Source organism: Mandrillus leucophaeus, unplaced genomic scaffold (assembly GCF_000951045.1).
Source record: "Mandrillus leucophaeus isolate KB7577 unplaced genomic scaffold, Mleu.le_1.0 Scaffold516, whole genome shotgun sequence".
Classification (NCBI taxonomy): domain Eukaryota; kingdom Metazoa; phylum Chordata; class Mammalia; order Primates; family Cercopithecidae; genus Mandrillus; species Mandrillus leucophaeus.
Genome location: NW_012105542.1, coordinates 529,891 through 556,205, shown reverse-complemented (window position 1 = coordinate 556,205; position 26,315 = coordinate 529,891). Strand labels below are relative to the sequence as shown.

Sequence of the window (26,315 nt, the reverse complement as noted above, 5' to 3'; positions counted from 1 at the left end):
CTAATTTCCAATTCCAGATAAATAGAAAAAATCACAGGCAAGATCTGTTAGTACCATGTGACATTAACTTTCGGTGCAAAGTAAGCATAATTATCCCCACTATACCTATGAGAAAACTGAGGCCTGGGCTGCACAGCTAGTAAGCACCAGAGCCCAGATTTGGACCAAGGCTGCCTGAGGTCAAACCCCTATATTTTTTATACTACTTCTGACCTGATCATGAATGAACCCTATGAAGGTTTTCCTGGAATGAGGAAGAGTTTGCCATGATTTGCATGGTGAAAAGAAAACTAGATTGTACTTGCCCTTTCTTTAGCATGTTCTATCTAATCCTGACAGCAGGGCTTAGAGGTAGATATTATTCTCCCCATTTTACAGATGAGGAAACTCAGGTTCAGCAAACCTAACAAATGGTTTGAAATCAGCATAGCAAAGATTTGTAAGCCCAGTGTTTCTGTGCTCAAAGCCTTGATATTTCAACACCAGAAAAAGTGGGTGGCTGCTCCCTAAAGGGGAAACTGAGTCTAATTTCCTATATAATACTCTACCTTTCTGGTCAATGTGTCCTGCCAGCCATAAGAAAAGCTTGGTGATGGCTGGGCGCAGTGGCTCACACCTATAATCCTAGCACTCTGGGAGGCTCAGACGTGTGGATCACTCGAGGTCAGGAGTTCAAGACTAGCCTGGCCAACATGGCAAAACCCCATCTTTACTAAAAATAGTCAGACATGGTGGCAGGCGCCTATAATCCCAGCTACTCAGGAGGCTGAGAGAGGAGAATCACTTGAACCTGGGAGGCAGAAGTTGCAATGAGCCGAGATTGTGCCACTGCATTCCAGGCTGGGCAACAAGAAAACAAGAGTGATACTCCGTCTCAAAAAAAAAAAAAAAAAAAAAAGAAAGAAAAGCTTGTTGATACATAAGACTTTGATACCCACCCTCTTGCCTTTGACCTCCTTCTGTGACCTCTTTCCTTATCCCAGTTCTGTATGCAGTACTGGCCTGAGAAGACCTCCGGGTGCTACGGGCCCATCCAGGTGGAGTTCGTCTCCGCAGACATCGACGAGGACATCATCCACAGAATATTCCGCATCTGTAACATGGCCCGGGTAAGTACACGGCCACCATTGCTCGCTGAGCCCCTCCTCCCCAAGACAGATGGAGGCTGCTGAGAGAGGATCCCGCTGAGCCAGCCAAGAGTCTGTGTTGTGCTCTCCTGATAATTTCTTCCTTGAGGAAGTGATGCCTGTGCTGATTCCGGCTCCAGACTCAGCAATGACTTCAACACATAGAGATGCAATGAGCGACATCCAACTTGCCATCTGCCTGTTTCCTGACACACTTGCTGCCGTGTAGACAAAACTTCTTAGACATTAGATCTTCCCCACTGTGTCTCTGTACTGGCATGAGTTGATGCAGCCTTTGATTGGATCCCATAAGCTTTGGGCCAGGCACTGCCAATACCTAGATGAAAAGTGATTACTTACTTCCATGAGGATATTCACTGGCTGAGCAGAGTAGTGGGTGGGAGGGGCAGATTAGCAATCTATGAAATGGTTGCTAACACAGTTTTGGTCACTACTTGGGGCCCAGGATGAAAGGAGCTCAGCACCTCCCCTGCCCCTCAGCTCAGAGTTCATTGTCTATTGAGAAAGTGAGACATGTTCTGGCACATGAGCCTCAGCGAGAAAGAACTCTGCCCAACAGTCAGAGAAGGCTTTCCTAAAGAAAGGGACATTTAAATTGGGTTTTGAAGGCTGAGTAGGAGTTTTTTAGGTACAAAAGGGGGTCAGGGCAGTCACGGCAAGAGAGTCTGTGTGCACGAAGGAATAGAAGTAGTCATGGGGACTCTCCCCATGAGGACATGGCTTAGATCCCGCTTGGTCTGTCTTCCACTATGATGCTGCAATCCCCAGGGTATCTTCAAGGTGCGTGTCCCCAAGCATTCCCACCAGAACAGCCCTAACAGCCTCTCTGTTCTCAGCCACAGGACGGTTATCGTATAGTCCAGCACCTCCAGTACATTGGCTGGCCTGCCTACCGGGACACGCCCCCCTCCAAGCGCTCTCTGCTCAAAGTGGTCCGACGACTGGAGAAGTGGCAGGAGCAGTATGACGGGAGGGAGGGACGCACTGTGGTCCACTGCCTGTGAGTACTAGGGAGGTGTCACCAGGGCAATAGGATGGTGGGTGATAAGGCATCCTTGCAGATGCTGCTGGCCACATACACCAGTCCTAGGCAGGCCTGGCTATACCACAACTCAACATCCCTCAAAGGCTAGTGGCAGTGCACTCAAAGGAATTATGATCCTTTAATGGAACAGGGCTGCCAGTTTGTTGTCCTGAACTAATATATGGCATATGATTGATGCAAAACCTGGTAGTCTTTCCACAAACATGAGAGGAGGTGGCAGACCATGTTCCAACGCTTGCAATAATAAGGTGAGCCCCATTTTCCAATAAGAGGCATGATATGCCCTGATAGTCACAAGAAAACCCAGGACAAAGTGGGTTCCACTGACCAGAACCTCCTTTGTTATTTCCCGAGGAAGAAGAAGAAGGAGAGAAAAGGGAAGGTGTTGATTATGAGAGCTTAATTTAATCCAGACATTTTAAATGAATCAGCTCTATCCATTTGTGAAGTAGATAATTATCATTTTGTAGTGAGAAAACTGAGGTGCAGGCAGGGTAAGGTCATCAGGAATCAAGGGTGGGGCTATGGCTTGCATTCCCTGGCCTCTAAGCTAATGCGCCATTGATTAACCCACACTGTCTCTGAGTAAACCAAAGGACTTGTCTACTATGCCTACTTCTCTACGATGGGTTTAGAGGGATCACAGGACAAAAAGAGCATGAGGGAAAGGCACTGCCCTGAGGGACTGATAGACAGATGTGAAGGACTCTGGGAACACTATTGCACAGGGGCACAGTGAGCTCCAGACCAGCTGTGTTTATACCCCCATTGCTGGGGTGAACTGCAGACTTTACCTCCTGTCTTTGAATGGACATTGTCCAGTCTAATGAATTCTGATGTCATTACGTGGGGTGGAGGTCAGGACCTCGAGAGGACAGTGGCTGACAAAGGGTCCAATGTCAAGAAAATCACTGAATTTTATAAGCCTCAGTTTCCTCATCTGTTCAATGAGTATGTGGAATTAGACAATCTTCAGACCCTATAGTGCTTTGGCATGAAATAGAAAGTAAACACACTTTATCTGCCAACATGACCAAGAATGTCATGGTAGCAAATATGCAAATGTTGTCAATGTAATTACTTAAAAGAGCAAGTGTCACAGAACCTATCCTAGGAGTACAGAGTGACCACAGAGGGTTCTACGAAGTCTCACACCCAAAACAAATCTGCAGCCATAACAGCTATGTGTGAAATATTTGATTCACAGTCACTCACTTTGCTTCTTAGAACTTCAACGATTTGAGGAAAAGTCATTGAGAAGGCCTCTCTCTTTAAAAATGTTATGTTAAAGGAAATTTGAACCAAAGTCTTCTCTTTCTCAGAACAAGTATTTCTGGAGCTAGTGGAGGCACTGATAATATCTGACTGACCTCAGAATTGAGGTCAATCTTTTCAAAACCAGCTAATTATTCTCCCTCTCAAACAGGTGGTGCATGCACATGTTAGGAAAGTCAGAGAGCTTAAAGGAGGTTAAACATACAGACACATAGAGATGCACACACAGAGCTTCAGGGCCACCACCTGCAGCAGATATTCCTTTCCAGAGGAAGCAAATCTCAGGCTAGAGTTCAGGAAGACACTACGTGGTGTCCCAAGTCAGGTTGATGGGTGGCATCAGCCAAGCCCAGGTGGCTCTGCCCACATCCCAGAAACTAGCAGCTGGTTTCCTGCCAGCTAATCCCTGCTGCCTCCAGATGCCCAGATGCCTCCCACACATTCAGGTGACCTTATCTTAGCACCCATCTTTCAGGGTCTCAGACCACCAGACCCTGAGACCCTGTGCCTACTCACCTCTTCCCTTTGGACACTGTTATTCTTGCTTCAGAAATGATAGAATCTTCTTTCAAAGGAGACCTTACTCTCTCTCTCTCTCTCTGTCTCTCTCTCTCTCTCTCTCTCTCTCATGTTTGTTTTTTAGCCTGTTTTTGTTTTGTTTTTGTTTTCATTTGCAGTAGTGTCTTTTTATCTATGTCCTTTCCAGCCAAGGTGGCCAGTAGTTTGAACCAAAGGAAGGTACAGGGACATTCTTCTACCAACAGGGACCTTGGTTTCCTCAAGAGTCACAGACACCATAACAGACCCTGAAATGCAGGCACCAGTCAGGGAATGGAAAGCAACTCTCTGTACTTGAAACATCTGGTCACTGCGTATCCTGTAGATAAAACATCTGGGAGATTGACTGAGTGCCTTAGTTTCCGTCCAGATGTTCTTTAGACACAGACCATTACATGAAATCATTAGTTGCTCTTGGCAACACGCCCAGGAGTTCTGAATCAGGCATATTCCTACAGGGACTCTCTGTAAAGAGTTTGAAGGGTGTTTCCATGAAGATGACTTATGGAATTTCAGAAAGGAATAACAGACATAGCTCTGCCACCAACCTTCTATCCCTAGACTCAAGATCAGTAGCATCTTGCTTAAACCAAGGTGTATAGTAGACACCTGTCATTTTAAGATAAAGCCTATCAGGCCCAGTTCCTCCCTCCAAGTTCCTACCTCCAAGCTTGGGCTGGCTGACCCTAGACTAACAGAGTATTGCTATCCTTAGTGGAGGATGGGAAGAACTAGTAGGAAAATCACTTGGAAATTTTCATTGTCTTTATTGGATGTTTAAGTGGACCCACAGCATCCTTTTGGACATGGATGCAAGCATCAGCAAGGATGCAGGTGTCACATGTACAAAGACACAGTACTGTCCTGCCCTTGGCGTTTGGGTGAGTGTGCCCCGAGTGACTGTAACATGCTCATAGAACCAAGAAACGTCAAGCTAATTGAACTTTCAAAGGTCATCTAGTCCAACCCCTTCATTATATGAGTGAGGAACTTGGGGCCCAGACAGAGGAAGTGACTTGCCCAAGGTCAAAGGAAGTTAATGGCACAGAGTCAAACCATAACTCATGGCTCAGGCTAAAGCCTGCACCATTCATTGCCTTGCCTTGTATCTGCCCAGGCAGCTGATCCCTATTCCTACTGATGTACCTTTAGAATCATCAGGTGCCTGGAAGGGACCTAGGAACATGGCTCACCTCTTTGCTCTGTGTTTAGAAATGGGGGAGGCCGTAGTGGAACCTTCTGTGCCATCTGCAGTGTGTGTGAGATGATCCAGCAGCAAAACATCATTGACGTGTTCCACATCGTGAAAACACTGCGTAACAACAAATCCAACATGGTGGAGACCCTGGTGAGTATCCCAAGGACTGTTCTCCAACAGCCAGGGGCTGACTAGTTCCCTTGACCTGGAGAAAATGACATCAAATAGTAAAATCACTCAACAGCTGGCTGCTGATTATATACCTGCAGTCTGTGCCCTTGATATGCACCATTATCTGCCCTGTGTCTTCCCCTTCCAACCTCCCCAACCTTTCTTTCTTGCAGGAAAATCCAATTATTAATCCTGCTACACCTACTTTGCTTCACTTTCTGCCCATTCCTTAAGACAGTGTCGTTAATTCAGGCTTAAAGGAACGGATTCTGGATTAGTAGAATGTGAAGTATGCTTTCACTTCTAATTATATTCCAATTAATTTATGCTAATTTTTACAATAGAGAGCATTTGCAGTAGAGAGCACTGTGGGGGAAAGTGCGGCAAAGAGGGTGTGCGGGCCGAGCCCCAGATGGTAAGACCCGGCCGGTAACATGCTGGGCCACTGCACCATGCACGAGGAGCTTTAATATGTCTTTAAACCTACTCCAGGTGTGGTCTTGGTCAAAATGAGGCCCTATTAGCACGTGGGTCACAGACCAGCAGCAGCATCATTACCTGGGAGCTTGTTAGAAATGCAGAATCTTGCGCCCTACTCCAGATTTACTGAATCAGAATGTGCATTTTAAAAAGATTTCTGGCTGCCTTGTATGCACATTACAGTTTGAGAAGCACTGTTGTACAAAACAGTAAAAAAGAAAGGGAATGATGCCAGCTGGGCATTCGAGGAAGCCTGGGTAGAAGCAGCCATCAAGCGGAATTTTGAAGGATGTCCAGATAGGGGTAATTTTGAGTTGACATAATGTGGATGTAGATAAAGTTTTCTCCAAACTCTGTATCTCTAAACTAAATGCATTTTCCCTTTCCTTTTTCATCTCTCTTGTCTCCTCTTCTCCCTCTCTGCCTCTCCTCCTCTCCGCCTCTCAGGAACAGTATAAATTTGTATACGAGGTGGCACTGGAATACTTAAGCTCCTTTTAGCTCAATGGGATGGGGAACCTGCCGGAGTCCAGAGGCTGCTGTGACCAAGCCCCCTTTTGTGTGAATGGCAGTAACTGGGCTCAGGGGCTCTGAGGTGGTGGCACCTTGCCTGACTCCAAGGAGAAGACTGGTGGCCCTGTGTTCCACGGGGGGCTCTGCACCTTCTGAGGGGTCTCCTGTTACTGTGGGAGATGCTGCTCCAAAAGGCCCAGGCTTCCTTTTCAACCTAACCAGCCACAGCCACGGGCCCAAGCAGAAGTGCACCCACAAGCAAGGCCTTGGATTTCTGGCTCCCATCTGGCTCCCAGACCTCCTGCTTTTGTTCTGAGTTTGTGGATCTCGTGGCAAGCCGACTGTGCAGGTGCTGGGGAATGGGAAGCTCCCCTGCCTTCCTTCTCCTTGGGAGTGGAGGAGATGTGTGTTCTGCTCCTCCATGTCATGGAAAAGATTGGGGCTCTTGGGGGTCACTGCTCTGCTGCCCCCTGCAACCTCCTTCAGGGGCCTCTGGCACCAGACATTTGCAGTCTGGACCAGTGTGACCTTACGATGTTCCCTAGGTCACGAGAGAGGCCCCCATCCTCACACCTAACCTGCATGGGGCTTGGCCCACAACCATTTTGTACCCCTTCCCCAGCCTGGGCCTTGACTGTCCAGCATTCACTGGCCGGCCAGCTGTGTCCACAGCACTCTTTGATAAAGGTGTTCTTTGCTTTTTTGTGTGGTCAGTGGGAGAGGGTGGAACTGCAGGGAACTTCTCTGCTCCTCCTTGTCTTTGTAAAAAGGGACCACCTCCCTGGGGCAGGGCTCAGGCTGACCTGTAGGATGTAACTCGTGTGTCTCTTTGGTGGTAGCTTTCTTTGGAAGAGACAAACAAGATCTGATTATTTTCCAAAGTGTATGTGAAAAGAAACTTTCTTTTGAGGGGTGTAAAATCTTAGTCTCTTACGTCAAAAAGAAGGGGGCGGGGGAGTTTGAGTGTGTACCTCTAAGACAAATCTCTCGGGCCTTTTATTTTTTCCTGGCAATGTCCTTAAAAGCTCCCACCCTGGGACAGCATGCCACTGAGCAAGGGAGAGATGGGCGAGCCTGAAGATGGTCCCTTTGGTTTCTGGGGCAGATAGAGCACCAGCTTTGGGCATAATTTGGCTCTCCAAATTTGAACTCCTTCCTAAAGAAACCCAGCAGCCACCTTGAAAAAGGCCATTGTGGAGCCCATTATACTTTGATTTAAAATAGGTCAAGAGAATCAGGCCCGGAGATCTAGGGTCTTGTCCAAAGTGTGAGTCAGTGAGAGGGAACCAACATTTGCTAAGTCTCTACTGTATGCCAGGGATCATGCTTGGCACTTTCCACAGGACATTCCACTCAGTCCTTAGAACCCCCAGGAGAGAGCTACTGGCTTGTTACCATCCCCATTTGATCATCTCCTCCAATGAGGAAACCCAGGCGCCTTCCTCAGTGTTGAAATCCTGGGTTCCAAAGGGGCAGGTAATGGCAGTGAGACTTCTCTGTGCTGTTTTTCTCATGTTCTCTAAGTCAAGCAGTTATTTTATGGAGGGAAAATAAGGCCAGAAACTTCTGAGCAGAGAACTCCTCTACAAATGGAAATTTAGTACTTTCTTCCTGATGCCAGTTCTTCTGGGAAGCCCAGAATTTCATATATATTTTAGTAACACATTCCCAGCTCCCCAGGAAAGCCAGTCTCATCTAATTTCTTAGTCAGTAAAAACAATTCCCTGTTCCCTCAGGCTATGAAGGGACCAGCCAGGGACACTCTCGATCTTGATCTCTAGCCAGTGCTTAGGCCCAGTATCTGACAGCCTCAGGTGGGCTGGGACCGAGGAAGCTCCATCTTGAAGGCTGGTCTAGCCCCAGACAGGGCATGAGGGGCAGAGAACCCAAGAAGGCACAGCTTTGGCCCTCAGGAGCCCACTGTATGCTGGGGAAATTGAACCACGGTGCAGTAGTGTGGAGTGGATGAGTGTTCCATGAGCCTAGGAGCAAGAAAGTCTCTTTGGCCTAGGGCTTCCTGGAGAAGGGGACATCCGTTCCTGCTGGGTCTTAACAGGTAGAAAAAGGAAAAAAAGGAAACTCAGGCAAAGGGATCCATATGTGCAATAGCAAAGAAATGTGAAAAGGAATCAGGAGGAGCAGTCCAGGGGAGGCCAGCCCAGTGCGGGCACAGCACAACAGGCGGAGCAGCAGGGATGAGCCAGGGTCCAGGAGAGAGAGGCCCATCGCGAGTGCAGACTTTGTCCTATTGGCAACAAGGAGTCCACGGAGCTTTAGAGAGATGTACTCAGCTTCGTGTTGGCAAAGACTCCCTCTGACCAATGGGGCTGCCTCTTTTACTTTCATCAGACACTGTGAAAACATTCCCTTAAGTGTGTACTTTTTAATATCACATCTCTTTGTCTGTCTGCTCACTGTTTTGTTGCTGGAACTAAATATGCAGTGGATCATGAGACTCGGATTCTATGAGAAACCCAGGGTCTCTGCTTTACCATGGAGCAGGGTCACCAACCCAGATCTCCAGGCCCATGAGGATGGAACATGAAAGGAGCCCACAAAAGTGGCTTCCATTGACATGGGCTCTGGAGCTGTCTAGAAGTCCAGGGACACCAGACTTGATCAAGGAAGGGCTGTCACTTTAGAGGTTCAAAAGGAAGTGCCTCAAAGCAAAGGCAAGCAAAGGAACCCCACGACGAATTTGCTCTTTTCCTTTGATGAGCCTCTCCCCAGGTGTATTTCAGCAGACCCCGGGGACCCACCCACACTGGGCCTGCTGGCCTCCCTTGGCTCCAGCCCACTGCCCCAGCTGGCCTTCCCCAGCCTGCAAGGAGCCTGGAGCATGGGAGATTCACCTGCTGTAGGCTATTTTCTCAGATCTTGGTACATCCAGACAGGATGAGGGTGGAGGGAGAGCTATTTAACACAAATCCTAAGATTTTTTTTCTGCTCAGGAAGGGGTGTAATAGCTGGCAGATAAACATGACAGCAGTTTCTATCATTTTAAATGGTAGGAATTTAAAGTGTGACTTCAAGAAGAAAAAAACTTGTAAAAAAAAAAAATATATATATATATATCAGGCCATGGTGGGGTAACCCAGCAAGGACCAGTGATGATTCCCCCAGCTCATCCCCTTGTTTTCCCACAACCCAACCATTCTCCAAAGAAAGCAGGGCAGTGAATAGGTCTTAAGCCAGTGCACACAGGAAGAAATTGAGGCTCACAGATGGGGATGACTTCCTAAGATCCCATGGCACAAGGATGTGGCAAGGCTTGGATGAGATGGGGCACCGGTGCCCAGGAATTTGAACATTTTCCTTTACCCAGGAAATCTCTGGAATCAACACCACCTCCCCCAGGGGATCTCCCCACCCCACCCCATTTACAGGGTGAGCTCAGCCTGTCATGAGCAGAGGAAAATATTATTAGTCCTCTCTGAGTCTTTACAACAAGAGCTCTTACCTCATAGATGTGAACCCTATTTGGAGAAGATACAAGGAAGTATTGAGAAGTCCAGGAACTTTCTCCACTTGTGTGTGTTTATGGCCTAGATAGCTACAGGATGTATCTTAGCTGCACTCCAACATTGCATCCTTTCTGGGGTGAAGAATCTGGGCCAACCAGGGGCCCTTGGGTCTCTAGAAGGCCACAGTAGGCCTTTGTGGGAATGGAAAGGGACAGCTTGCTTTTAGTGCTGGCCTTCTCTGTGGGTGTGGCCTGCAAAGGAACCAACAGACCCTATGCTGGGGACTGTAATGTGTGAGCTCATTAAATTCTTCCAACATTGTAAAGGAGGGTTTGTGATTGTCACCATTTTACTGATGAGGAAAGTAAGGCTCCTAGGGGAGAAATCACTTGCCCACAGTTCCATAGCTAGTGAGTGAAAGAACCAGGATTTAAACTGGTTTTTTCTCACTACAGAGACTATTTTTCCACCATTGTATCTCACATTTTTCCCAGGAGGTTATCCATAACAGAAGAGACTAGAGTGGAACAGCTATCTCAGTGGATACAGCTCAAAGCAAACAACAGTAAGCTTAAAATTCCTTCATAGTCTCATGTTTTACTTTAACAATTCATGCAAAATTTGCATTCCACTTTCTGATTTAGCCTGGTTGGTTTTAATATGACTGTATGAATATTTCAAAAAAAAAATGTGCTCTGTTCCTCATGTTGTTCTGTTCACCTCACTATGACGGACCCTGGGTCAGCTGGTCTTGAGCTTGACCCTAGAATTGACTCTAGGAGCAGTGACCCTGCTGCCTCCCAGAGCCAATTATAGGCAAGATCAAGACCAACTGACCTTCTCCTAGGCAGCTCCTTTGGTGTGCAGATGCTCTGACCTCACTGTTCATGAGTGGACCTCAACTAAGGTATCTTCCAGTTGGGTGCTGGAAGGAACCCATTGACTCACACTAGAATGATGAGGATTTGCTCATCTGGCGTGGAGAAGGATGAGCCCACAAAACCCTAAAAGGAAAGGAGAGGCTGGACACAGCTGTACTCAGCAGATTCCTGAATGCTAGGCTGGAAAGTGGTGCCTGTTGTCCAAGTGGAGTCACATGGTTGCTAATGTGGGCAAGTCTGAGGACACACTTCATGAGCAGCTGGGGTCTGGAAGGCTCCTCGCTTTACCCCGGCCACATATACTTACTGGTTGCCTACAGCACATAGCACCTTGCAGAGAGCACTATTAGGAAACCAAGATTACTGTGGCACAATTAATTCCTGGGTAAGGCATGGGGTTGTGGTAGACAGAGCTCAGTCTTTAGTTTGAATCCCAACCCTGCCATTTCTTGGCCATAGAGTGTTGGGCCAAGCAATTAATGTAAAAACATACATGAAAAAAGGACCCTCATCAACATTAGAAGGGGTAGATTCGGAGCACTTTAGGCAGGAAAACAGGAAGGCAAGGCCAGGAAACTGGAACCCAATGAATACTCAGAACCAAGGATGCAGATGACTTATTTAGCAAAGTGGTCACTTCTGTGACATAGCTGGACAAAGGATGGGTAACAGCTTGGCAGAGCCAGTTGGACCAGGGGCAAATCTCAGTGTCTGGGGCAAAAGATGATGAATTTCCCTCTGACCCATCATGTTTATTCATCTTCCACTCCCCATTGCCACACTAGCTCTTGCTGTATGTCCTCAGCAGGATCTACATTCCCTCGGCGCTGGTGGGAACCCCTTAGAGTACATAGAGGTGTCAGTCCAGTAAGACTGCTCTACACAACATAAGTGAGGCCCAGGGAATAGCAGCCAGGCCCTTATCCTGTTATCTCTGCAGGAGTGACTACCCTACCCAGATCCAGAGACACTGAAGGAAATGATAATTCCCTGGTACCTCACTGCCTCAGGACAGAATGAAGAAAGCCACCCTTCCTTAGGCTGCAGCTGGCCACTGCTGGGTTGGGTAAACAGGTCATCCGCACCAAGCTAAATCAGGACTAACACTATGGAAGACATGGGTGAGCCCAAGAGGAAGCATGAACACGATACTGGTCCTAAGTCATGTCAACAGGTTGTGCTGGGCCAGGATCCCCAGGGGAAAAAAAATGGTCAACCCAACTGGAGGGTAGAAGAAAAAAAACATAAACGTGGATAGTCATGTCATCTCAAATCCCTGACGTGCCTTCCTCATTACTTAACAGTGTGAGCTCCTTCTCACTCTATGACCAGCTTTGAATCACAGCCAAGTAAAACAAGGAACTAGGAAAAGTAAATCCAACTAGAAGAGACAAGCTGATATTCAGATTTGTTCACTCCTCCCATGCAAGGGCTCTCTGTTGGAGGTTTTCCATGTATACATGTCTAGAAGTGATAGAATGCAAGACCTTGGCTTCCTCTTGCAGGGATCTGCCTTTGAGGTCATAGACTGTCTGAACAACAGGGAGAGAGGTTAGTGGTGGAGCGTAGCGGGGAGCTGTTCTAGCCCCAGTTTCTTCTGACACATTTTTCAGGATCATGGATCTGATCCTCAGAAGCACAGGAAAGACATCTAAGCCATATTTGTGCACATGAGCAGACTCTTCTAGATTTTTAGTAACCAGGGATGGGCTTTTGCATGGCACTGACTATACAGTTGTCTTGTAGAGATCAAGCCAGTCTTTTGCATCTCACCTCCAGAAAAGATGGGAAAAGGTCATCAAAGGGGCTACATTCACCAACTGAAATCCACCCATGAATGTTAGGTCTCTAAAAGGAGGCATCAGCACTCACAATGGTAGCCTCCAAACCTAGCATCCCACCTATCTAAGAGCTCAGTGGTGGTCCACTGGGACACATACGAGGGAAGTAAAAGGGCTCAGGATGAAAGAGAATCTGTTGGGAAGACTTTTAGGGGCTGGATCGTTATGGGGCTTCCTTCTGTATCTGAGAACTGCTCTGGGTGGTGGGATGTGGACTCTGATCCTTGATTGGAATGTTCAGAGAATGAGTGTCTGGTGGCCTTGAAGTGTTGGACAGAAAAGTATCAGTATAAAAGCCTGGAGCTCAGGGTAATTAATGTAGTTCATGGTTCCTTAGTGAGCAGGACTCTTGGATGTAGAGGAGAAAGGGTCATAGGAAGTAACCCGCCAAAATTACAAATTGAGTCTCTGTACAATTACTTCAGTGCCTTTGGGCTTATGAATACAAATCAGTGGACCTTCTCTATGATGGTCCAACAAACTCTCAGTGCCCACCCTGTCCCTGTATCTCCCATGGAAGATGAATACTGTCAGGTGTTCTTTGGGTCAAAGCCCCCAGGGCATTCTGGAGGCTCAGAGGGCAAAGTGGTGTCATTCCATGTAAAATCAGGCTTCTGAGGCATCAGGCAGAATACGGTGTCCATATACTCCATAGGTCTGCAGATTCTTGAATGAAGTCAAGCACAGTTTGCTAGACCCAGGTCACTCCTCTGAGTATAACTAGGACCCATAAGTGAAACTTAATAGCTGTAAGGAAGACCTGCTGTCTGCCAGAGGATAAGCTGCCCATCTGGGCAGCTGTCTAATAAATGCCAGGTGTCTCTTTAAAGGGAAGAGGAGCATTGCTGAAATGGATTTCAGGTCACTTCCATTCTAGATGGGTGAGATCTTGTGGAGCTGGGATCACATTTGAACTCATTCATACCTGTAGAGCACAAATCCAAGTAGAGTGTGTTTGGTCTGTACAGGTTGAAGCCCCCTGCTCCCCCGTCCAAGTCTCCTCACTGAGCAGGCCAACATGCTGTTGTGGCTGCATATACTGGGCTGATCCATTCTGGTTATCACCAAACAGCAAACTATAGGGAACAGCCACTTTGCCATAGACCTAATACCCACGTAGATCTCTGATGAGAGCAGCTATAACTCAGACCCACTGACCAAAAGGGCCATGAGTGACAGCCAGAACCAGTGAAGGTCCAAGCAGGACACAGACCAGGGCTTTGCTTGCCATATACATTATCTCCAGAGGTTATTTCTACCCCACTCCCTATTCAAGGCCTGTTGGAGCAGATTGCAAAAGCAAAAGCACAGTAACTCAATTTACACATGATTATAATCATTTCCAGTGCATACACTTCATCACCAGGTGGATCCTGAGTTAGCCCGTGTAAATCCAGGTTAACCCACATTGGTAATCAGACTCAAAAGCACTTTTCACCCTACATTCTACTAGCCAATCAAAGACAAAGAGTTGTGGCCTCTACCATTGCCTTGGCTTCTGAACACCCTCACAGGCTATCCCAAGGTTCCCGCTCAACTCCAGGGAGGCTGACATCTTCACATCCACTGGGCATATGATATTGCATGAGACCAAAGTCTCCACATTGTTTGAAGCCTCCTCCATGAATCCCAATGGCCTGCACTTGTACAGTTTGGGTGTTTGATAGATAAAGCACGTATGAGAAGAGAAAACAAAATAAATCAACTTTTTAAAAAAGCCAGCACTGTGCTGTCAATGTTTTTTTTTTTTCTTTTCAATTCTAGCTTAAAAAAGCAGACGGTAAATAATGTCAGGTCAATGAATATCAGATATATTTTTTGACTGTACATTACAGTGAAGTGTAATCTTTTTACACCTGCAAGTCCATCTTATTTATTCTTGTAAATGTTCCCTGACAATGTTTGTAATATGGCTGTGTTAAAAAATCTATACAATAAAGCTGTGACCCTGAGATTCATGTTTTCCTAAGATATTCGTACTGGTGTCTTCCTGAGGTTGGGTAGGGATGAGGTGGGGACAAGCTGAAGGAGGAGGAGAAAAAAAATATTATCAGCTAGGTTTCTTTATATTTAAGTTAATCCTTACATCACAGGAAATACATATTATTCCCTCTTTGCAGATGAAAAAGTTGAGGCTCAGAAATATCAGGGGATTTTCCATGACTGCACATTGAGCTAGTAAAAGGGTTGGGTGTAAAGTGGTGTTTCTCAAGTGTGGTTCATAGAGCACCGGCATCAGAATCACTGTGAAGTTTGTTACACATACAGATTCCTAAGCCCAGAGAATCACAATTTCAGGGTCTGCATTGCTAACAAGTTGCCTAAATGTATCAGCTAGCTATGGCTGCATAATAAACCACCCAAAACTCAGTAACTTGAAACAAAAATATTATTTGATAGCAGCCACCTAAGACTCAACTGATCTAGGCTGAGCTCAGCTAATCTCAGCTAGGCTCATTCACGTGTTGGCTAAGGGCTCCATTCTAGGCAAGGCTTCGCTGGGGCATGTGAACTGTTATATCCCTGCACCTTATTTTCTTTACCCTCCTCCTGGCACCAACGAGGTAGCCTGTGCATATGCTCCTCATGATAATAGCAGGAGCATGAGAGAATGTCCAATCACGTATATATTTTGCCATGCCTTTGCTGGAATCATATCTGCAACATCCCCTTGGACAAAGCTAGTTACATGGAATACTTAGAATCAAGGGGCAGGGATTCTACTTCTTGACATAGACCCCTCTTCTCAATTTTCCAGAAAATGCTGAGCTAGTTGGCCAGGCACGGCGGCTCACACCTGTTATCTCTGCACTTTGGAAGACCAAAGTGGGAGATTAGTTAGGCCCATGAGTTCAAGACCAGCCTGGGCACATAATGAGACCATATCTCTACAAAAAGTTCAAACAAATTAGCCAGGCATGGTGGCACACACCTGTAAGTCCCAGTTACTCAGGAGGCTGAGGTGAGTGGATTGCCTGAGCCTGGGAAGTTGAGGCTGCAGCAAGCTGAGACTGCACCACTGCAGTCCACCCTGGGCAACAGAGTGATGCCTTGTCTCAAAAGAAAAAAAAAACAAAAACGCTGAGCTTAGGTATGAAGCCAGTGGTGCCTGATGCACACTTTAACACTATAATCTCAGAGTGTAATCCATGGGTCACCTACATCATTACACCAGGGAAACTACTCAACATGTAGAGTCTGATTCAATAGGTCCAGGATAGGAGCTAGGAATCTACATGTTCAGCAAGTGCCCCAGGTGATTGTAAAACATGCTAAAATTAGGCAAGCACTATTTTTAATGCTGTTGTTATTAGAGGGGAACAGATATGAGCCCAAAAGGAACTGGGACAAACCAGTGCTCAAACTGAGACATGAGGCTGCCAACCTCTCAGTTGGATGCATATGTCCTCTATTTTCTTCTGGATGAACAGAAGAAATAACTAGAACCTGACTCCTTGGAGTTTACTGGTTCCCAAATTCCTTGTATGTGTCCAGATACAGCCTGAGCTGGAAACGCAAGCCATGGGGGTGGAGCGCAGGGTTCACCTTGTTCTCTTGCAGCCTTGGGAACCCTGGCAGAGCTCTTCTGCCTGAGGAACTTAGATGGCTCACCAGGCCTCCCAGGCCACAGAGTCTAGAGAACATGTGCTTCCCAGCTTGGGTACGATGTGGAGAACCTGGTGTCCAGCCAGCTAATTATCTTGTCACCTTGTCCTCGGTCATATTAATCTCACTTAGTCTGCCTGCTACATTTATTCTTTGGCCACAAATGTAATATATGACACTGGAGAAAGAAAACTAGAAAGAAGGAAAAAAATCTTAAATAACTCCTACTTAAAAAAAAATACTTTAGGACATATCATTTTTCCCCAAAATGGAAATTGCTTTTAAAGTGTTATGATAAAAGTAGCACATACTCACTTGAAAGGAATCAATATAAAATTATTTAAGGCAAAAGGTGAAAGTTCCCACTTCTCAAAGGTACCTGTTAATATTTTTATGCCATTCCAGACCTTTCTATGCATAAACATACACATTTTCTACGTAGGTGGTATCAACCAATATATACTCTGAGACCTGCTTCTTCTCACTTAACAGCATACAGTTGTCATATTTCCATGGAAATATGCTTAAATAAATATCCCTTATCTTCCTTGACACCCCCATAGTACCCCTGAACTTGAAGCTAAGCTATTTTGGGTGCTTCAAGTCCTGTGATACTAAGGATCAACGTTATCTGTGAGGGACATCCCACCCTATGTGCTGCCATCCTGGAGCGAGACTGATAATAGTGGCACAGCTCTCTTTATATGTCTGTTGGCTGTCCAGGTGGGTCCTAGCCTGGCCTTCCTGTGTGGCTAGACCTGGAGTGTGAGCCCATGTCAGACCTAGGAGCACCTTGATTGGTAGCTCTGGTTTGATTTAAGATCTTCCTTTAATTCCAAAGGCTCAAGCCTTCCATCAGAACTCCAGGGGACCTAGAAGCCCTCAGATTCCTGGAGACATGGGATGAGGTCAACAACATACCATGCAGAAGGCAAGAAGAGGGATTTGATTCCCTCTGACAGGGTTTGCGGGTGGCAAGAAGAAAAGAATAGGAGTAGGAGTAGAAGCAGAAGCAGCTGGTGAGATAAGATAAAGAAACCACACTAGTTAATTTCAGAAATTTTATGACCACTTAATCTTTAGGATATGCAACGAGACTCAACAAAGGCTTGGCCTGACTGGCTTTCTCTTGAAATTTAATGCAAGGACTGAGCCTGGACTCATCACTGACATGCAGTAGAGACACGGCACCCACAGGGAGATGATACTCACAAACGGAACAACTGGAGACAGAGAAGAGCATGGGATTATAACCCCCTGGAAATTAACATAAACTGAGGAGGGCATCAGTTTTCCCAGTCTATTGAAAAGACATTGGAACAAAATTTAACTAGTTATTCAAGGACATTTGGAGTACAGGAATAGAGAAATATACAGAGAAGTACAGATGCATAGAGAAACTAAATTGAATATATAAATGTAAGAAAAACTACACCAGTATATTAACAGTGGTTATCTTTCATCATAGGGAACACAAGTAATTTTTGTTCTTTATAATTTTCTATATTTTATAAATGTTATATTACTTTGATACCTAGAAAGGCCAATTATATAAAAAGAAGAGGTGAGAAGAACATAAGAAAATCCAGGCAGAACAGATAAGATGACGCCAGGCACAGGGTCATACCCCAAGACCTGCCATATACCTGGATCAAGAGGTTTGAAAAAGCAGCACTGCCCATTTCCCACAAAAGGGGAACACAGTCAATTAGTCAATGTCCAAAAGGGGAAAATAATCCCTTGATCAGAATAAATAGAAAATATTCCTGCTATAGAGCTTAGAAGAAATTTTTTTCATGAGTCCCCTTAATAAATAATGGCTTCAACAACATCCTTCACTGACACAATGGATTCCTCTCCCTGAAGACTCATGGCCTCACGCCGTAGAACAATTCAGTGAAAGCTCTTCACTGAAAGACCAAAATGAAGGGGCCCAGCTACACGGCTCTCTGCAAGTCAGACCTAAGCCAGGTGTAGGTTTTCAGAATCTTAAGTATTATATAAACAAGTTTTCTCTCCTCTCTGAGTACCCATGAGCTGGAGGCTTTTAGCCCAGAACCGGTGAAATAGCTATTCTGAGTTGCTGGTTGAATTTGGAGCTCGAGTTTAAGAGCCAGCTGAGCCAGAAAGTGAATTAGTATTTCCTTTTGAATGATGAGGAGACTAACAGATACATGTGCTGAGACAGAAGATGAATCTGTTTCTCTATTAAGGTGAGGCATGGCAAGGTCAAGAAGTAAACCCCCATTCCAGGTTATAATGAGGACTGACACCATCCCACCCCACTGTCCTTTAAAATACCTACAAATATGTAGTCAAAGCTGGAAACATGTGAGCACACCTGGCAACCAAGCTATTGTGTGAATCCAAGAGGAATTTCCTCTGATTACAAGACACAAGAAGCTGAAATAAGAATCGTAATCAGTGGTTGATGCTGAATCATGTGTTGCTGCCTAAAAGATGCAAAGAAGCCTTAAAGAAGATAAAGTGGCTCATCCCTCCCAGGTGCCTGCTCCAGATGGTCTGTACTCACTCAGAAAATTGGTCAATCGTCCATTTCTATCTCCTGGGAGATGAAATGACATTAAGAAAAACTTCTATGGGCAGGAGAACAGCAGAGAGAATCTTGAAGAAATGTATGCTGAGGATTTTAGCTTTTCATGCCACCCCCGGATCCATTTGCAGCACCCCAGAGAGAGGAAGGGAGTGGTAAGAGCACCTTGCTGGTTGAATGCATACAAATAAAACAGATGCCTCTTGTGTACCACTTCAAATATTCTCAGCCTAACCTCATGTCATCCATGGCCCTGGGGACAATTTGCAAGCATGCTTCTTCAGATTGCATACAGGGGACATCCGTGGTGTCTTTCCTCAGACAGGCTCTGCAGCTCTTGTTTCCTGTGCCACAATTTCTGGAACTATTCTCTGAGATACCCACAGGAACCCACTTAGCACTTGTAAGTGTGCTACCCAGAGATGCGGGGAAGTTAACAATGAAATCTTTGACTGATAGGAGCCTGGAGGCTGTGAACAAATGCTTCCTCCTTTCTTCCATCTGAAGGCAGTTCTTAAGTGTATTTCATGTGGCTTTTCAAATGGTCCCAGAACAAACAAACAGACCCTGTAAGAGTAGCCAACTCTACAATACATCTTGTAATACCTCTTTCTCACTCCTTCCCTGACTTACAACCCCTATTCTCATTGCTTTCTGGAATCATATTTCCAAATAAAATTTCGTTTAAGGTTTTGCTCTCAGGGGAACACTAGCTGGGAAACTGGGCTTCAGCTATGCACAATATCCTACCATCCAGCTGTTAAGCTGAGATGGGATTCTGCCAACACCCACAGAGGGCTGCCAGATGTCCAAAGAGGCTTTTGATCTAGGGATAAAAAATGGACTTGATGTAAAGTGACTCAGGGGAGAGGTTCTACTCATGTCCTAAGCTCATCCTATGTGTCAAGATGTTAATTTCCTGCTCAGATTTGGGAACAGGAGTCCTGCCATCTCATATTTTTGTTGAAAATACTTGATGAGCCTGCCCAATAGACAGCAAGAAGGATGGTAAGGGGTCCTGTTTTACTAAAATCCCATTGACAGCCCTAGCATAGGGTGCAAGAGCAAGGGGGTGGTTGGCCAGTGGGGTGGAGGAGTAGCTGGATCTGGGATCCATGCATGCAGAGTAAGCAGCCTGCAGCAATGCTTACGCCCAGTCTATCCCTGGCAGAACATGGCTCCTGACAAACCATGTAGGCAGCTAGCTCCTAATGGAGAAAATTGTGCCAGGAAAAGAGATGGGGGCGTGCGTTTCAGCCAACACTAAATGCCGATACAAACTTCTCCCAGGGTTGATGAAGCTCCTTGTACTAGCTCCCTGTACCAGCTCTGCCTAAGCTCTCTGCCCTCACAGGCTGTCAAAATTTCTGGCCTGCCAGAGAAAAATAACAGCACATCTTAACTATCCCTTCCCTTTTCTGGCCCCTCCACGATGCTCTCTGACAGCCCGACCCCAGCTCTGAGCAAGCTCACACCTTCGCTTGTAAGGGTGAACAAACAGGAAAACATCACCAGACACATGAAAAGATGCAGGAGTTCAAAAGCAGAGGTTCACTTTTAGGAATGAGAGAATGTGCCTGCCTATGAAATCAGGTCTCTGCCAAAAAAAAGAAAGACATTTTACAATGAATCTCCACAGATGCAGAAAAACACTAGATTTTCTAAATACAAGAAATTTTTTGTTGTTGTATCCAACAAAACAAATTGCTGAGAAGTCTAATAGAGAGAAAACACAACCAAAATTAGGAGACAGAAAGGGGATATAATAGTGAATATAGAAATTATACATAATTCTAAAAGGATATCATAAACAACCATGGCTATTAAATTTTAAAATCTTGATCAAGGGGGAAGTTTTGAAAAATGTATATTATCAAAATTGGCTCAAGAAATAGAAAACCCAAGTTGACCTGTTATCAGAGAAAAAAGTTTTGTTGTTGATTCATCTCTGAAAGATGCAAGAGCAGGTAGTTTCATAGGTGAGCTGGATCAAACTTTCAAATAAAAAAATCATTATTATGAAGTCTGTACTATTCCAAAACAATGCAAATAAAAGAAAGCTTCTTAATTCATATTATGATTATAAAGAAATAGCACAGATACCAAATTTGACAGAGGACACACACACAAAAAAACCCTACAACCTCTAAACCAGCCACATAAATGTGAAGATTTTTACCACATTTTAATGATTACAATAAAATCATTAATGACCCCCACAGCCTCTTAAAAAGTAATATACCGGCCGGGCACAGTGGTTCATGTCTGTAATCCCAGCACTTTGGGAGGCTGAGGTGGGCAGATTACCTGAGGTCAGGAGTTCGAAACCAGCCTGGTCAACATGGTAAAACCCTGTCTCTATTAAAAATCCAAAAACTATTAGCCAGCATGGTAGCACATGCCTGTAATCCCAGCTACTCAGGAGACTAAGGCAGGAGAATCGCTTGAACCTGGGAAGCGGAGGTTACAGTGAGCTGAGATTGCACTATTGCACTTCAGCCTGGGCAACAAGAGCGAAACTCTATCTCAAAAAATAATAATAATAATAATAAAATAATAAACCATGTTCAAGTAGCCTATATGCCAAGAATTCAAAAATACTTAAATATGAGGAAGTCTAGCAGTAAAAAGACATACAAATCATCTTAATAAATACTTTAAAAACATTTGACAAAATTTAATATCAATTCCTGATGAAATATGATGGATTCAATAAACTATTAATTGCAGGATACTTTGTTAGCCTAAGAAGTTAAAATTATTAGGGATAGATATTACTAGAGTTCACCAGTATTCACTTCTCCACTCCTTCTAGGCATAAAGGAAAATTACTCCTCTCACCCTCCTTGTAATTAGCTGGAGTCATGTGACAAGTCTTGACCAATAAGCATAAGCAGAACTGATAATGTATCAGTTTTATACCAAAGTATTTAATGACTGTTGAGACACTCTCTAGTATTTTCTTTCCTTGATTCATCTATCAAGGACGTCCTGCATTGTAGATGGTGCAGCCATAGGATGGGGGAGATTCCCTCAGCCTGGATCACTGAACCACCACATGGAGTACAGTTACTCTTGGGAGTTACTGGACTCCCAGAACGTCGTGTGTATGAGAAATAAACCTTTGTGGTTCTTAGCCGCTAAGCTTTGGGAGTTGTTTATTACTACAAAATGCATGATATCAACAGCAAGCATGTTAAATAACAGAGAAAACCTAAGTGTATTTCTGTTAAAGTCATGGATGTCTACATCCTTGCTATAATTTAGCATTTTTGGATGATGCCAATGCAGCTAGCACTATTAATCAATAACTATAAGAGATCATTGTTACAGTTACCATTGCTGTATAGCCAATTATCCCAAAACAAGTATATTTTATTTTTTCGTAATTTTATGGGTCAGGAATTCTGAAAGAGTTCAGTTTGGCAGCTCTTGAGAAGGGTCTTTCATGTGGTTACAGACGTCAGGACTACAGACATCTTTAAGCCTTGACTGGACTGGATGTCCAGGACAACTCACATATATGGCTGCTGTTGATGCTGGCTGTTGGCTGGGAGATTCAGTGGAACTGTCAATTAAAGTGCCTTCATGTGGCCTCTTCAGCATAGACAGCCCAGGGTAGTCAGACTAATTACACAGCCCATACCTTCACCCACAGTGAGTGTCCCAAGAGATCCTGATGAAAACTAAGTAACCTTTTCCCACCTAACCTCTGAAGTTACATCTCATCACTTCTGTTAGATTCTATAGGTCAGCAGTGATTCAAGAGAAGAGGACACAGACTTGTTCTTTTTATAAAAGCAGTATTAAAGATTTGCACACATGTTTTAAGACCACCACAATTACTTTTATAAATGAAGGCCCAAAGTTAATACCATCTTTGGCATATGTCTAGTAATGCTAAAAACTATTAAGACTGATAAGAAAATTCAATAAAGGTACAGGTTATAAAATAAGTATGCAAAATAAATAACTTCTCTATTCATACTTGTAGAATAAACTAATGAATTCGTTCATTAGTATAGTATCAATTATATATTAGAAAACATAATGAGAAAGAAAAATTACACTCACAATAGCAGCACAAAATATAGGAAGCCTAGGAATAAACTTAAGAAATGTGCAGGACCCACATAAAGAAAGCTATAGAACTCTATCTTGAGACCTAAAAGATGACAGGAATAAACTAAGAGATTCAGCAGACAGTCACAATCACTACAGTTAACTTGCCAATTCTACCACAAACTAAAAGAATAAGTTTAATGCAGCTTCAACAAAATCAATATGAGTCTTTTAGTAAACAACTGGAAAACATAATTTTAAAGTTAATGTGAAAAACATAAACATACAAGAATAACCGAACAATTTTCAAGACTGCTACAATAACTAAAGCCACATAGTACCGATGAAGCAATGTATTCTTATCAATTCTTTGAGATTCCTTGTCACACCAGATACTGGGAAGACAAGCCTCATATTTGTCAACATATAGTTTGGATAAAGCTGGTTTGATATTTTCTAGTATCTCCTGATGAAAGCAAAAGAAAATGACAAGGAAAACTCCTCTCTTACAAATCACCAAAGTAAAGTTTTTTCAATTCAGTGCATTTTATTATATCCAGTATATACATTGTCAATGTTTAAGACCTGAAGTGTTCATATTATTCATTTGCTTAATTTTTTAATTACACAAATAATACATACATTCTTCTCATAAAATAATCAGAATATTACCAATAAAGTTGGGCTCCCACTGGCCACCATCCCCAATCCCAGCCACTTCCCCAAGAGAAAGAGAGAAATCTTTGGTCTGTTTTACTACTCCTGGTCTTCTCACCTCTCCAGGCAATCATGAGGGCTGACAGGCTCCAGGGCACTCCTCTAGGTATTAAAAACAAGGTCAACAAGTAGCTTTACCTGGTTAAGACTATGCAACAGGAGTAAGTTACAGAAGTAAGCAGAGAAGAACCAATTTTAATACAATTTCCTATGTTGGTCCCTGGACTGGAATGATGAGTAAAGCTTCCCTCCAATACCTGCTACATTCCAGCAGTCAGTTCCAGCAAGGTCTGTGCAAAATAAGAAGCTGGGTGAGAAATTTTCCTTGGAGGTGAATCCATCTGTCTCTTTGAGAGTGGCCTTGGAGAGCAATCAGCCATCACTAATGGCTCCAAGCAGGGCCTCAAGGGACACCCAGACAGCTTGGCATCCAGTTCCCCAGAGATAAGTAATGCTGCTCTGGGGTTGTGGAACAAGTGCAAGCTAAAAGATCCTCAGAGAGGTACCATATGTCCAAACAGACTGTGGGTGCCTTCGGAGGGGAAACGTGCTAAGACAGCTCATGTCCTGCTTGACAGAACCAGAAAGACAAAATGCCCTCGTCACAAAAACCAAAGACAATCGCATGGTATACACTCTAACAAAAAGGAAGATGTTGGCCAATTTTTCTTTACCTATATCACCGGAGAAATAACAGATCTGAAACTAGGAATAAGACTAAACTCCAGGTCTCTTGAAAATAAAATTGTTAACTACTTTTTAATCCAATACATCATGGCTTATGCCTTTATAACCCCAAACAGACAAGCACAAAATGTTGTCTCTGAGGAGCATCCTCCAGGATGATGGCTGAACCTGAAGAAGTGAGCCTTGGTACCTCGGTTCTCTTGGAAAAGCCATTGGGGCATCATATAAAAGTCATAGCCCCCTGAGACACGGGCAGCATAGCTCAGCTCAGCTGGTCTGCAGTTATGCATTTCCTTCCAGTTTTTTGAAGCAGGACAAGGAGATTTTAGGTTTTCAGGACTGCAGTGAGGTGTACTGGAGAATCAACCAAAGAGAGAAAATTCCCAGAAACTGTGGTATAAGCCAATGGCTAGGGAAGGGCCCATGAGCGCAGGCCTGCCTTCAGGGAGAAAAAGGGGGCAGAGGCCTCCATCCGGGGCCCAGCAAGAAATCAGGCCATTTGTGAAATAAAGGCTTGAGACATTTTATATGGGGAAAACAAATCCCCAGAGGCCGTAGCAGGGGGATTAAATGTGCATGATGTTGGGAAACTGTCATTATGGCTTCAGCTCTGAAAGCTGATAAAACCCCTCTGCAGAAACATCCCTCTACACATCCTGCCAAAGTGCCCCAGAATGGCATCTTTCAGCCTTTAGAGAGACAGACCTAGAGCAGACAATGGCAGCCCTGATTCTTCCTGATGCCCCAGTGGCTTTTCCAAGAGAACTCTAGGCCTCTACTCTGCAGGGGAAGAAGCCGCCCTTCTTTTCTGATTTTAGAATTCTCAGCCAGCTCACATTGCTTTACATGTCTGATAAATGTGATTGACCTCCCAGCTGACTCTATTCCAAAGTCACAGTACACCCCTCTTTGCAGGCCTTCTGCTTAATGCTGCCCATAAAGGAAAGGGAGTTAGGGGCCTATTCCACGAGCAGTCTTCTTAAGGCCTGCCCAAGTGGAAAGTGAGTAACTCAGGAACAAGAATCCTGGGGGCTGGATAGTACACCCTACCTGCGGATACCTTAGGGGATATCAACATCATCTGACCCTTCCCCTGCACTGGGCCAGGGCACCTCCCTGATGGGACCTCTGTCAGCCAACCCCCAGGGCTGAGGCTTTCTGCTGGCGTGGTGTGTTCATCACAAAAGGTAAAATTAACATGCATCAGAAACTGATGTCACGCTAGGATTTTTTTAAATGCAGTTGTTTTGCATCAGGCCTGGAGAACATGTCAGTGGCAACACTCCAACAACGCAAGCGTGCAATTCCAGGTGGGGAAGCATAGCCCCGGGAGGCTTAACCATGAACCCAGAAGCATCCCAGGGTGAGATTTTTCAAAGAACTAGAAGGTTTATCCAAGGAAACCCAAGAAAGTGGCTGCAGAGACAGGAGGGTGGCAGGAACAGTGGCCTGGAGATGTCCCAGATGTTGGTAGGGTTTCCCACTCCTGCTGTCCCAGCCAATCGACTTTTTATGAGGTTGTTACAAAGACAAAGCAAAATTAATGAAAAACATAAAAGAATAAGAAGTGATAAAGATTTTACATTGAGACTAAAGTAAAAAGTAATAAACAGCAATAAAATGAAAGACTCCAGTAAGAGGATTAAACTAGCAACACATTAAAAAAAAATGAGGCTTCTGAAAATCATATTTATCTTATTATTTAACAAACACATACACTGGCAGAGCTAGTGGTGTTCACCAACTAGTCCATGACCTCTGCATTGCCTGGGCTCCTTCTAATAATACTGGGCCCATATGACTAATTCTGGCCAACAGACTCTGAGGGGAGATGACACACAACACTCTCAGGCTTTTAAGAAACTCTGAAAATCACAGTAAGATGCTTCACAAGATGAAGGACATATGGATCACCAAGTTCCACATGAGGCCCCTGGAAGGTTACCTGACCCCCATCAGACACAGGCTGGGTGAAGAATAAACCTTCATAGATGAAGCCACTGAAATGTGAGGGTTTACTTGTCACCACCACATACCTTGACTAATACAAATGCTTATAATTCACTAATTTAATCCTTCTTACAACACTATGATATAGGTTCCATTATTATCCCC

The 26,315-nt window shown here is 44.6% G+C and overlaps 1 protein-coding gene and 1 long non-coding RNA gene across 2 annotated transcripts in view; both read left to right on the top strand.

Annotated features, from left to right (window-relative positions):
- Positions 1-6,390, top strand: part of PTPRT (protein tyrosine phosphatase, receptor type, T) — a 724,687-nt gene extending 718,297 nt beyond the window's left edge. Inside the window, exons 24-27 of the mRNA XM_011996484.1 lie at positions 984-1,109; positions 1,985-2,148; positions 5,239-5,374; positions 6,323-6,390. Of these exons, the coding sequence (XP_011851874.1) occupies positions 984-1,109; positions 1,985-2,148; positions 5,239-5,374; positions 6,323-6,376 (480 nt within the window). The 3' untranslated portion in view covers positions 6,377-6,390. The remainder of the gene's footprint in view (positions 1-983; positions 1,110-1,984; positions 2,149-5,238; positions 5,375-6,322) is intronic.
- A 4,067-nt stretch (positions 6,391-10,457) lies between these two features.
- Positions 10,458-12,063, top strand: LOC105551297. The gene is made up of 2 exons (XR_001007851.1): positions 10,458-11,174; positions 11,207-12,063. It is a non-coding gene; the product is annotated as an uncharacterized LOC105551297 (long non-coding RNA).
- The last annotated feature ends 14,252 nt before the right edge of the window (positions 12,064-26,315 follow it).